Source organism: Numida meleagris, chromosome 25 (assembly GCF_002078875.1).
Source record: "Numida meleagris isolate 19003 breed g44 Domestic line chromosome 25, NumMel1.0, whole genome shotgun sequence".
Classification (NCBI taxonomy): Eukaryota; Metazoa; Chordata; class Aves; order Galliformes; family Numididae; genus Numida; species Numida meleagris.
This window is the reverse complement of record NC_034433.1, coordinates 3822710-3834903: the sequence shown is the minus strand read 5'-3', so window position 1 is coordinate 3834903 and position 12194 is coordinate 3822710. Positions and strand designations below refer to the sequence as shown.

Sequence of the window (12194 nt, the reverse complement as noted above, 5' to 3'; positions counted from 1 at the left end):
GGGGGGTGCCCCCGTGCGGACCCCGCGCGCTGCCCGGGTGTGCGGCTCGGGGCCCGCGGAGCCACGTCCCCAGCTGCAGCCGCGTCCCGTTCTCCTGCCGCGGGGCACGGACCCAGCGCGCTCACACGGCGCGAGCTTTGTTCTCTCGGTGCGTGTCCGTGCCGCCGCTGGGCTCGCGGGGTACGGGCGCCGGGCAGCGCAGCGGAGCGCCCGAGCGAACCGCCACGGCTGCCGTCAGCGCGGGGAAGGCCAGAAACGAATCCTAGGAAGGCCCGGTGCTGCAGCTCGGTGGGCGTTTCCGTGCCCGCTCCTCTTCAGTTGCGTTCCTCTTCCGAGCCGAATTCCCGCTGCGTTCCGTGCGCGGTGCCCGGTCCCGGAGCAGCGGTCCCGCGGGGGATGTCCCCGTCCCGGGGCCGCGTGCCCCGCCCGGACCGGAGGGCGCGGTGTCTGCGGAGCCCGGGCGCTGTTTGCAGCTGCAGAACAATGGGAGTTTGTTTGCACTGCTGCGCCCCAGCGCTCACCTCTGTTTGCACAGCAGCGTGCAGGAGTCGCATTTCAGCACGGGGTGTTCTGCAATGGTAAACGGCCGCGAATGGTTCGTTTCTGCGTAGCACAGAAACCGCCGAGAACCTGCTCGTAACAAACACAACTTCTGCTACCACCCACTTTCCCGTTCCTGCAGAGCCCCGTCCCTTTACAGGCCTGCTCCTGTATGGCTCGCAGCAGCTGCTAACAGCTGTGTCTGTCCGCCTACAATAGCTCACATCGCTTTTCTTTTGAGCCGTATTTTAATCATTCATCTGCTGGTTTCCTCTGGGCTGCGGGTGCCCGGGGATCATACCGTGGAGCTGGAGCTGTGCTGGGTGTTCCCCCTCCTCTGCTCCAGGCCCAGGGGCTGTGAGCACAGAACACTGCCAGGTATCAGGCGTCAGCCCCGTGACGAGGCCCAAACTGCTGTAGCTTCATGTGTGTGTGTGTGTCATAACGTGTTTCTTACGTAAAACAAAGCAGTTAATTTAGCGTTAAATGCATCAAGGTTTTCATGCTCTCGCTTCTGATTTGCAGTTCAGGTGCTGAGAGCGGCGCTCGGTGTCAGTCTGTCCTGCGGGGCCACGCAGACAGGGGCTGAGCCCTGCCCCGTCACAGCCGAGGGAAGGAGCTGCTCCGAGGCTGCAGCTGTACGGTGCGGGGAAGCGCAGCTGCTTTGTCACACTGTCAGAGTTCAAAAGCGATCAAACCAGCAAAAACATGTCAGACTGCTGCTTAATTAGAGCGTGAAGACACACTTTGTTGGAGAGGACAGAAAGGGAATCGTGGTGCTGCGTTTGGACTCCTGCAAAGTCGATCCCAGTGCCCAAGGCTTGCAATGCTGCTGCTCGTGCTGGCAAGCTCCGGTAAAGCCCAGAGGACAAACCCAGGTGTGAATGCAGACCTGGGCCGGCCTGGCTGAGCCCTGCTGCCTGCAGCCCTCACCTGGAGCTGGAGCACCATCCCCACCGGTGCTTGCTCCGTGCATCACCACAGCGTGCACACCCAGAACAGCGGTGGCAATGACACCATCACGACGTCCTTCTCCCCTCTCTCTTCCCCCCTTTACACAAATAAAAAACACCCCGGGGCACTGCAGATATTAATTGGTGATCATTGCATCCAATAGGCACTGACCGACTCATAAATAACCACATAACATTGACAAACAACAGGAGCATGGGTCAGGGAATGCACCGTGTTTGGGCAGGACATCGCAGTGAACTCGTCGCAGTCACATCCTCTGTGTGCCTCAGTTTCCCAGCTGCAAACACAGCTCTGCAAGCCCCAGCAGCAGCTGTAACGCAGAGGTGTGCAGAGCACGGCGCCGTGCTCCCAGGCACCGCTCATCCGCTGTGCAGCTCGCACCGAGTGTCTGAAATAAAGAAGGTAACCACGGGGATTGCTCTGCGTGCGCTGTAAGTGCAGCCGCTTGCTGCTGGAGCTTTCTGTACAGAAGAGCTGAGAAGATGAACTAAGAGGCCTTGTCAGTGTGAATCAGGAGGCAGCCTATGCAAATCCCCCTGTGCCGCTCGCTCCGGGACGCGCACTGAATGTCTGCGATGCGATCAAACGCTGCGGCTGCCTAGGAATGCAAAGCGGAGATAAAGACCCAGAGAGCGAAGCGAGGGAGCCGTGCAGTCACACCGAATCACGGCCGAGCGTGGGTTTGAAGCCTCCGTGTTGGATTTAGAGCCTAAATGTAGTAATGGAGCATTTAAGGCTGGATCTAGAGCTTAGCGCTCTGCGGAACAGCCAGGGAGGGATAAGCCCGTGGGTGCTGTGAGGTGGCGAGGGGAGACGAGGGCTGTGGGGCCAGGCGGGCACTGCGGGTGCTGCTGGGGGCCACCCCCGGGCATGTGCAGCCACAGCACGGCCTGGGAGCAGCGCGTGTCCCACTGCTAACCAGAACTGAGCAGCATCCCTGGAGAGATGTACCCGCTTTGCCACACTGATGCTCTGGGACCATATGCAAGCTCCAGGCTGTCACCCGCTCACAGAGGATGCGCAGGAAAATACCTCGAATCAGCTGTGCTGACAGCACGGTGCGTGCCCCGGCTCGAGGCTGTCCCAGGCAGCAAGAGCAGCACTGCTCCATTCCAGCCCCACGTGGAGCAGCAGGGTCTGCAGCCCTCGGCTCTGACAGCTCCCGGCCTGCAGCGCGCTCAGCCAGCTGGGCCAGGTGAAGGCAAAGCTCCGCTCCTTGCAGCACATCCACGTGTTGCAAGATCCAGAAGCACCCTGTGCCTTGAGCCACACAGTTCGGGCACTGGGAATCTGGCCGGGCTCGGGGCTGGTGCACCCACTTGCAGAGAGAGCTTTGTCCACGATTCCACAGTCACCCCCAGGAATGGATTCACCTGTTGCAAATGCTGCCTCCTAAGAGCTCACCAAAACCAAACTGAACTTCACAAGCTCTTGGCTTCATCAAGTGCTCATCGGTTCCGCCGTTGCCCTCCATTTCTGCACATCTGTGAGCATCGCTCGCTAAATCCCCTGCCTGAACCTTCCCCTGGTGTCAGCGCTCTGCCAGGAGCTGGGTGAGCAGCTGTAAGCAGTTCAGCTCTGTCAGTGGTTTTACATCTGTAATGGGATCTGAAATAGCTGAAGCCGCCTTGTCGAGTTTTATAGCCCCCGCTCGCAGGGATTTGGGAGAGCTGACGCGGCCCCAAAGCCTGTCCCAGCCCCTGACACACGTAATCCCCAGCTCCTGCCTGGCTCCGGCTCCCACCAGTCACTGTCTTCACCCCAACTGGAGCAGCTGGGGCAGCAAGCAGCAGCAGAGCACGCTCACAGAGAGCTGCAAGCTTCCCTGCAGGATGCAGAAGGAAAATCCAGGTTCCTGGGAGCGGGTGCCCCCTCCTGCACATCACTGCCTTCCAGCACCCGGCCCTACAGGCACCCGAAGGCCTGCTGCTGTCTGTCAGAAACAAACCACTGCCATCGCAGCAGCACAGCTGGGTGTAGCGATGCTGTGAGATGCTCCCCAGGCCCCACCGGTCACAATGCTCCCGCTGCAGAGCAGACATGGGGAGGAGGGGGCTGGGCTGCGGCCCGAGGAGCGCTCCCACCTGCAGGGACACTGCAGGGGGCTGGGGGTCAGCGTGCTCCCAGCGGCATCGCTCCAACCTGCCTGCACTGCTCTGTGCACAGCTGTGCCATTAACACATCTCGTCGTCCCCAGATCAGTCTTTAAGCAGCAGCAACGCCACACAAGAGTTTTCACAGACTCAACGTGGAGCGAGCGTCCCCGTTCTTCCCTTCTCAGCGTTAACAATGCAGCTGGAGTCTCAGTAGATCCGTCATCAAAACGTTATCAAAGGCAGCGAGATAAGCGCAGAATTACTTGCTGCTTAGAAAACCCACATCACAGAAAGCCGTAATAACACCAAATAACTTTGATCAAAGTTTTAGAGAAGGCTTCTTTTTTTTTTTTTTTTTTTTTTTTTTTTTTCCATAGCCCGGCACTAATGACAGACCACGTGCAGCAAGCGACCTGGCGTTCATTTACGGGTGACACAACAGCCTGCACCTGGGGGGGTCCAGGCATGGCTTGGGGGGACGGGGCCGTGCCAGGGTGAGGTCTGAGGTCTGCAGGGTCCCAGCCTCTCTCTGCTGTTTTTAGCTCCCTCCCGCTCCATGATAACATCTCAAATTCTTGAGGTCGTGTTCTGTTTTACTCCGCTTTTGGAATTAGTGCTCAGAACACAAGGCCGATGTGCTCGGTGCCTTCCCCCCAGCGCTGCGGGACCTGATCAGTGCTCCCAGGTTTTGTCAGCACGTGGACAGCACAGGGCTCCTTGGGAACCCATGGGATGTCACAGCAGCTTCGTGGATCCGCACGGCACAGAGCCGCTGCTCAGAGCCCGATCAGGACAGAAATTAAGCAGGTCATTAAGCAGCGCTCCGGTGGATTAACATTGCTCTGTCTCCTTACACTGCAGGATTTCAAAACTCCTTTGAAGTCTGCGCATTAGAAAATCACTTTCCAAGCCACGTAACTTTGAGCTTTAGATGTTTCCTAACAATTCCGTGGCTGAGGAACAGCTGACTAATCCTTTAGGATTTAATGAGGTTAACTAACACGCACAGCTTTGTAGGGAGCTGTAGGTGGTATTTGGTAGCAAACACGAAGAACGGTGGCTCTGAGCAGAGCTCTGCAATGAGCCACGGCAGCAATGCAGCATCACCTCGGAACCCTCTGCCTTCGCAGCCCTGCTTTCCTCCCAGCAGCACGGGAAGGGCTCCGGCCTCCTCCAGTCACGACAGCTCGTAACAAATGGCTTCGTTTGCTTCCATCTCTTGCTGCAGTCAACAGGCGTTGGCGTTTCTGTTCCTCACTCAGCTTGGTTTCTGGCTGGGCAGCCCCATTCCCGGCATGCAGAGCATGCTGGCACTTCTGCCCCTACGCGTCACAGCTCCGCCGTGCCCTCCCAGCTGGTGCCGCGTGCCGGAGAACCGAGCGCTGCAGAACTTCGGTATTGACCGAAGGCGCCCGAGTTGACACATCAATTCATTAGGATGCGATTACGGAGCTCGGAACTTTGGCTACTCAATAATTCTTAGCAAGAAGATGTAATTAACTGCAGGTTCACATCAAACGCTGCCTGGTGCCTTGAATCAGGCTTGGTGTGTTGGCTTGCACCGGCACAACCCGCAGCGGTGCTTGGTGCAGGTGGGTGTGTGATGACAGCGGGTGGGGGTCCTGAGCACCACAGAGCATCACCCGGACCAGGCCACGTTCACGGGGCCCTGCAGAGGAGCAGGCTGACGTTGCAAGAGCTCCTCATGGCTTTCCTGAGTGAGCACGTGCTCATGAGATGCTCACCTGGAAGCACTGTCAGGCACTCCAGCAGGAAACTGCTCCCAGCCGAAACATCCTCCTCCCTGTCACATTGCTGCCGCTCAATTTCCATCTCAGCAGACACGCTCAGCCTCGGCTCGGTGTCGATTTCAAGGCTCATTTTCTGACTTGTTGGAGGTTGTGCAGTGCAGCACTGCTCTGCCTGGCTGCTGCTCCTCGTGGCCCGGCCCCACCGAAGCAGGGTGCAAACAGGTGGGTGCTCATGGCCCAGGGTGGGCGCCTGCACCCTGCGAGCACGGACACCTCGGGTGCTGTAACTGGGTCGGGTATTGGTGCTCCTGTGCTGCTGCTGCCTCGTGATGAAGCACCATGAATATTTATGATTTATTATTGCAGCTTTGGAAAGATCTGTCTGTTACAGCTCGTGGATCATAGTAGCACTAGCGGCAAGCGGAACTGCAACGCTGCCTCGTGCTCGTCTGCAGCTCCCCCTCAGCTCACAGGAGCCTGCAGACAGAGGCAGGGGCTGCTCTGTGCGCGCAGTTTCTCTGCCATCTCTTCCATTCATGAATTACCTCACGGGAAGATTTCTTTTAATAATAGGAGTGGAAAACTCAGAGAGCCAATTAATACCTCAGCCGTCCTCAGGAAAGCATCCGAGGGAAAAACCCTGACGGAGCAGCAGCCAGGTGAGGGAGCTTACAGGGCCTGCACACGGAAAGAAAGGAAGGAAACCTTCCAGGATTTACTGGGGGTACGGAGCTGTCGGGTGCTGCTGGTGGGAGCAGGACTCAGCTGAGTGCAGCCTGCAGGTGGTGAGCTGCAGCCCTCGTCCTGCAGCGGCGCCTCGGGGCACGGAGCTCCTCTCTCCTGCCGCTCCCTCCCTGCTCAGGAGGGGTCTGCAAGGACGGCTTCAGCACCTCGCCTTGCTCCCTCGTGTCCTTGAAACGTGGAGAGGAAAACGCCATGGGATGAGTAAAGGAGAGGAGCAGGCGGTCACGCTGAGGAGGTTTGGAGGAGCGTGCTATTACATAAAGCACGCAGAGGAAAGGTCGGTAAACAGCGCTCCTTCCCCTGGGAGCCCCTGGCTTGCAGGAGCCATTAGTGCACCACGGGGTAGCAGATCCTCCCCGCTAATTCTCCAGGTCATAAGCAAATTAAAACAGCAAAGCCGATACGCTCTCAGTCTCCATCGGGCACAGCCGCCTCCTCACCTGCTGCTGTCACAGCAAGGTCGGGGCTGCAGACAGCAAACCCCCATCATCAAATGGAACAAATACTGCTCTTAGCCAACACGCCCGGCACAGGCCATAGAAAGCTGCAGGGCTCCAGTCCCCACGTGCTCACAGCACAGGGAGCGGGGCACGGGGTGCCAGGGAGCTTCACCCACTTTTCTGCTGCGGCGATGCCCTCTGCTCCGGCCGCACAGGGCACTGCACAGGAGCAGTGGGGCAGCCCCACGCAGAAGCGCTGTCTGTGAACGCCCCAGAGCCGGACCTGCAGGGAACAAAGCGCCGGCAGCCCCAGCACAGCACTGCAAATCCTGCCTCGAATCTCAGGTTCCAGTAACAACCCGCTCCGCATCCAATTGCTTGTCTTAAAATTTGACATCGCGACATTAAATTCCTAAGAACTAAAGCGCTTTGAAAATACATAACCTACTTTAAAGCAGACAAGATTGATGGACCAAGCATTTACTTTCCAGCCCTCAACGCTACCAAAGCCGCTGCCGCCCGCTCAGCAGCCCCCGGTGCCAGGCAGCAGCCACCGGGCACGTGGGGTTCCCTGACACTCAGTGATGCTCAGCCCCTTCCCTTCCCCCGTGGCGCTGCCCCTGTGTGGGGCACTGGCTGCTGTGTGCTGCCCGCTGTGCTTGGTGCGTCCCCTGCACCAGGGGCACGCAGGAGCATCTCCGATGGGCAATGGGAAATCTCCCCGCCGCAAAGCAGCAGGCAGGCAGCGCTACTCGTGGTTCACTTTTCTGCCTGGCCTCACCCTTAATCACATATTGCTGCGCTAACCCAAACGGAGAGGCATTAACTTTCGCTCCTGAAGCAAGGTGCAATTAGTTGGGCATAAAAGAACACTGAAGTGATGCTAATTACCCTCTAAAAGATGAATAGAACTGAGCCAGAGAAGCAGAAAATTACCTTTGTGGAATATCAGTTTTGGAGTTCGAACCAAACCCGGGAGAGCCCGTGGTTGTTGGGTGCAAGTGGCTCGGCCCCACACTGCAAAGTGCCTGGGAGAAAAACACCCAGCAGCAGCTCATGGAGCACAGCCCTGCAGGGACCTCAGCTCACCCCGCGGCGCTGGGACACTGCTGCTGCTTCCCGGCCCTTTGCAATCAAAGGCAAACATCAGCGGGGACCTTACATCTCTCCTTCCCAGCCGGAAGCTCAGCGGGAGTTGCACGGATGTGGAGCCTGGACTGGAGGATCCAGACGCAGCCAGGGGGAATCGGAGCAGGGCATCGCCCCGCTGGCCACCAGGATGGCAGCTCAGAGCCCAGCGTGCGCAGCAGCCCACGAGCACCCTGAGCGCCCCACGCTGTTTGCTCCTGGAAACCGTCCAGATTTGTAATCAGCCCTTAACGACTCCCAACCCATTTAGCAGCATTCAAGGAATCGAACCCGTTTTTTCCCAGCCATCCTCAGGCTGCTCCATTCTGCCTCGCGGCGCTTTGCTGACCGGCAGTCGCTTCCAATAACAGCGCGAAATAAATCATCGACAAACTCCCTCCCCCAGCCTGCTCGGAAGGGACAGCTCCGTGGATGGGCAGAACCCGCGTTGTCAGGATCCTGGGGATGATGAAGCTCCCCAAAGCACTGCCCTGATTTCCCAGCGCAGCGCCCAGCCCCACTCCTGGGGGCTGCCCAGCTGCTGGGGCTCCTGCCAACAAAGGGCCCCAGCTCCCGAGCAGAGCCACGCCACGAGCAGCCCCCCATGCACATGTGCTTCGTGCAAGGGCTCCAATGTGGCTGAGTGCTGCTGGGAAGGGGCTGTGCTGGTTCCCATACTAAGCAGCCTCCGGCTTCCCCTGCTGCTCTGAGTTCGTACCTTCACGTTCCCACCAAAGCCTCTCCCTGATTTATGCTTCGGGGAGAAGCTCACGGAATACATTGTGGGAACTAAGAAGGCAATTAGAAAAGCAGTGCAGAAGGCAATCTGCTCCCAGGTAGCGCTGCGCCTGCCCTCCCTGCTGCACAGGACCGGCTGCGCCTGCAGCACGGGCTGCTTGCTCCAGTCCTGATTTGAACACTGTTTTCATCTGTAAGATGCATTATTTACCAGTCTGGCATACAGCTGATTGACAAACGAGATTCATCAGCAAAAACGTGGTGCTTGCTGCGGTGACTTCCAACCAAGCCGCTTTGCTGGGCTGCTGCTGAGTGTGCAGATCCCGGCCCCGTCCGTCACCGCACGGTGCCACCAGCGCATGGCCCCCTCGGACCCGGGATCCCAACAGCCAAAGCAGCAACTCCCACAGCACCAGCACCCAGGGCTGGTGCAGACCCAGGCCCCGCGACCCGGCTCTTTTAGGCAGCGACAGAGCGAGCACATGAGAAATGCCCAGGCTCCTCTGCCACAGAACCAACCGGGTGCCCCCCTGCCCCCGGTGCTGCGGGCTCCCAGCCGTGTGCCCTGTGCTCTGCTGGCAGGAGCTGAACAAAGCCAGAGGAACCGCTCTGGTGCCACGGAATTTTTAGCAAGCCGTGGGAAGCGTCAGCCACTTTGCAGAGGTGTGACAGCTCCCAAAGAACAGAGCGTAACCAGAGCCCAACAGCAGATCAGAATCTGCGCTGGAAACGGGACACCGGCACCCAGGGGACGCTGCCCTCCCCCTGCCTGCCCTGTCCCGGCAGCGCCCGCTTCCCGTGGTTTGTGCCCCATGTGCCGCCCTCTGTGCGATCACCGCCTGCACCCTGCGGCCGCCGGACCCACACACGCTGCGGGGCTCCCAAGGGCCCCCCTGCCCTCCATGACCCTGCTCTTGTGGGCACACCACGATCCCTCCCACAGCCCGGCACTGAACGCTCACAGCGACTTTCTGCCACCGCCTGGGCTTCCTCCCCCGGACGCTGCCCTGGGACCGCAGGGCGCTGCACTGGGGCAGGAGCGCGGCCGCTCGCGTGCAGCAGCCCCCAGCCCACGTGGGGCGTCCGTGCCCGGTGGGGCAGAGCTGCCGGGGGGGTCTGGCATGGGCCAGGCCCGCAGCACGGCTGGGTCACATCCTCCAGCGCCGCTCATCAATAATGGAAAACCATTGCCCCGGACAGAGCCCGGAGATGACGCGGGCATTCACGCTCCTCATCCGTTGCCGACAGGATGGGAAGAACTTTAATAAGATGTGATTTGACAGTAACGCAAAACAACAACAGCATTAAGGGAAGAGTAATGGCAAAGGCAGCTGTCAAAAACCTCATGTTCTCTAACCAGGGGAAAGAAATCAGAGCTGTCAGGCTGGGCAGTGCAGCAGGGCCGAGGGCAGCCAGGTGCCCATGCCCCACTGCAGCACCCATCCCTGGGTGGGGGGGGGGGGTCAGCGTGGGGATGCTGGAAAGACAAACAACTGGGCCGTAATGAGACCTTTATTTTTAAAAAATATGGTTTTTAATTTAAATGCAAATTCGGTGCTTCGCTATCTGTAGGTCATTTGCACTGCCACGCTGCTTAATTAGCAGAGACGAGTCTCAGGAAGCAATAGCAGCTAATGGCTGGCCCTTTCCTGGGCATTTGTTTTAAGTTAATTAAAATTTCTTGGAGGGATCCATCCTGCCCTGGCAGGGCTCTGCGGGCTCCTCGCCATCAGTCGAGCGGGGCACATTTATTTCTGCATCCTGAGATCCCCTGTGGCAAACCACAAATCACAGCAGCGCTGGGCAGGGCCGGAGCAGCAGTAAATCTGAGCACGGATTGGGGGGGGAGATTTTTCTAAATGCTGGGACGAATTATAAGCATAAGTCTTCAGCTGGGACATTAAACGCAATATGAAACGGAACCTTCAATGCGAGGAGCTGAGCTGTTAGCCCGTGTTACACACGAGTCATTTAGGGGAGATCTGCCCCTGCCAAGGGAGGAGCTGGAGGCGAGAGCTGCAAGTTGCAGCCCGGGGACTGCGCTGACCCCCAGGACCCTGCTCTGCCCCAGATGGAACATGGCAGAACCCGGAGCCCTGCACAGCACAGGCTGCTGGCAGCACCCCACAGGCATGAAATGCAGCCAGGACCTGTGGAAAAACCCAGCAACAGCGCAGGGAAACTGCAGCAGGGAGGCAACTCACAAAGACACCCCGCAGCTGCCAGTGTGACACGTGGCACAGAGCACGGCCCAGGAACCACGCTGGGCCCTGGGCATGGGTGGGCAGCCCCCCAGGCAGGCAGAGAAAGGCAGAGAAGGCCCCAGAGCTCGGGTGCGAGCCCCTGCTTGCCAATAAACGCTTAGGGATCAATCAGCACAAACCCTGCGCAGCGCAGATCGATCACCTCTCGTGGGGAGAAAACGAGATAAGCTGCGGTCTTCATCACGCTCCATTTCCCTGCAGAGAGGAACCCTGGCCGGACCTGCTCCCAGCTGCAGGGATAACAGGGATAAGGAGAAGCCGTGCTCTGTGTTTGCCAGTGCTCTGCCCCACTGCATCCCACCCCAACCGCTGCCGTGACCGCCCCGTGCAGCACAGCGGGTCCAGAAGCAGCCGGGCTCCAGGTGTGGGATGGGAAGCACCCGAGGGAACTGCCCCGGGGAGCCCACGCTGTGCCCAGCACCCCCTGGTGCAGAACCCTTCCCTAACACCCACAGTGAGCGGAGGAAGGCGGAGCTGTGCTGGGAGCACTGCAGGGCCAGGACGGGTGCAGCCGCACTGCAAAGTGCAGAGGGAGAGCACGGAAAGGACGGGATCTTCCACGAAAACTCAAGTCATTAGCAAAGCCCAAGGGTAGATGCAATTGTTTTCTGTTTTTCCCTCCCTTTGATGACCCAGTTTGTTGTTTTTTTTTTAATCTCATCTCAACCAGGCTGCGGCGTTAATTTTTAAATATGCTTGGGTAACTGAGAGCATTAACTATTCATGATCTTATCTTCAATAGCTGCTGGTTCTCTGACACCGTGCCAGGGCTGGGATGTGCACAGCAAACCTGGGAGGGCTGAACTTACCCAGATAGGTGAGAGCTGGTTTTTCCTGCGTGCTGTGTTGAGCTGATCCTGGGCCAGGCGGGGTCCCCTCTGCTCCCTGCAGCCTCGCAGCACCGGGGCCGTCCTCCTGCAATGACAGCAGCTTCAAAACGGGAGCATGCAACGAGCTGCAGACACCGTGTGAATGCATAAATACCAGCATGCCTCTCACAGCAGGGAGAGGCCAGGCAGGCAGCTGTGCTCAATCCCCAGCTCCCAGCAGCCAGGAACCCAGGTCAGCAGGCGCACGCAGAGCCCAGAGCCTTGATGCAGGGAAAGGGCAGCCCCTTAACCCTCGCTGGAAAAGCAAAGGAACGCAGCATTAGGGCCACGAAATGGAACAGCAAAATAATGTTTGCGTACGGCCAGCTCTGCTTTGTGGCTGCTGCAGTGAAGGTCCCACAAAGGTGAGGCTGCCCTGCCTGGGGAGCAGCGCTGGCAGGCACCGTGCATGCAGCACAGAGCTGGGCAGGGACACAAGGCTGAGCCCCACGGGGCACGCACTGCCAAGGGGAAATGGTGAAGCATGCAGAACAGAGCACAGGAACTGCCGAGGTGATGGTCAGAACAGGAACAAGCACAGAATTAGAGTGGGAGAAACAGGGAAAGGTATTCAAAGGAATAATAATAATAAAAAAATACTTACACAGGGTTGTAGGAAGAACAGCAGCTGGTGGGCAAGGCTCTGAGG

The 12194-nt window shown here is 58.6% G+C and overlaps 1 protein-coding gene and 1 long non-coding RNA gene across 6 annotated transcripts in view; one reads left to right on the top strand and one right to left on the bottom strand.

The window, feature by feature from the left end:
- The window catches only part of MAGI3 (membrane associated guanylate kinase, WW and PDZ domain containing 3), a 64381-nt gene extending 52410 nt beyond the window's left edge, over positions 1 to 11971 (bottom strand). For 3 of the 4 annotated variants that reach the window (XM_021376968.1, XM_021376969.1, XM_021376973.1), the window contains exons 1-2: positions 11867 to 11971; positions 11486 to 11591 (exon numbers count right to left, since the gene is read on the bottom strand). In XM_021376968.1, the coding sequence (XP_021232643.1) occupies positions 11486 to 11591; positions 11867 to 11956 (196 nt within the window). In that variant the 5' untranslated portion in view covers positions 11957 to 11971. Of the gene's footprint in view, positions 1 to 11485; positions 11592 to 11660; positions 11682 to 11866 lie in introns of those variants that run through there. The other variant, XM_021376970.1, reaches the window with a different exon arrangement.
- LOC110388121 lies at positions 7 to 1623 on the top strand. Of its 2 annotated transcripts, none has more exons than XR_002432792.1 (2): positions 7 to 148; positions 1066 to 1623. It is a non-coding gene; the product is annotated as an uncharacterized LOC110388121 (long non-coding RNA). The 2 variants fall into 2 exon arrangements; XR_002432793.1 differs by lacking the exon at positions 7 to 148 and adding an exon at positions 522 to 918.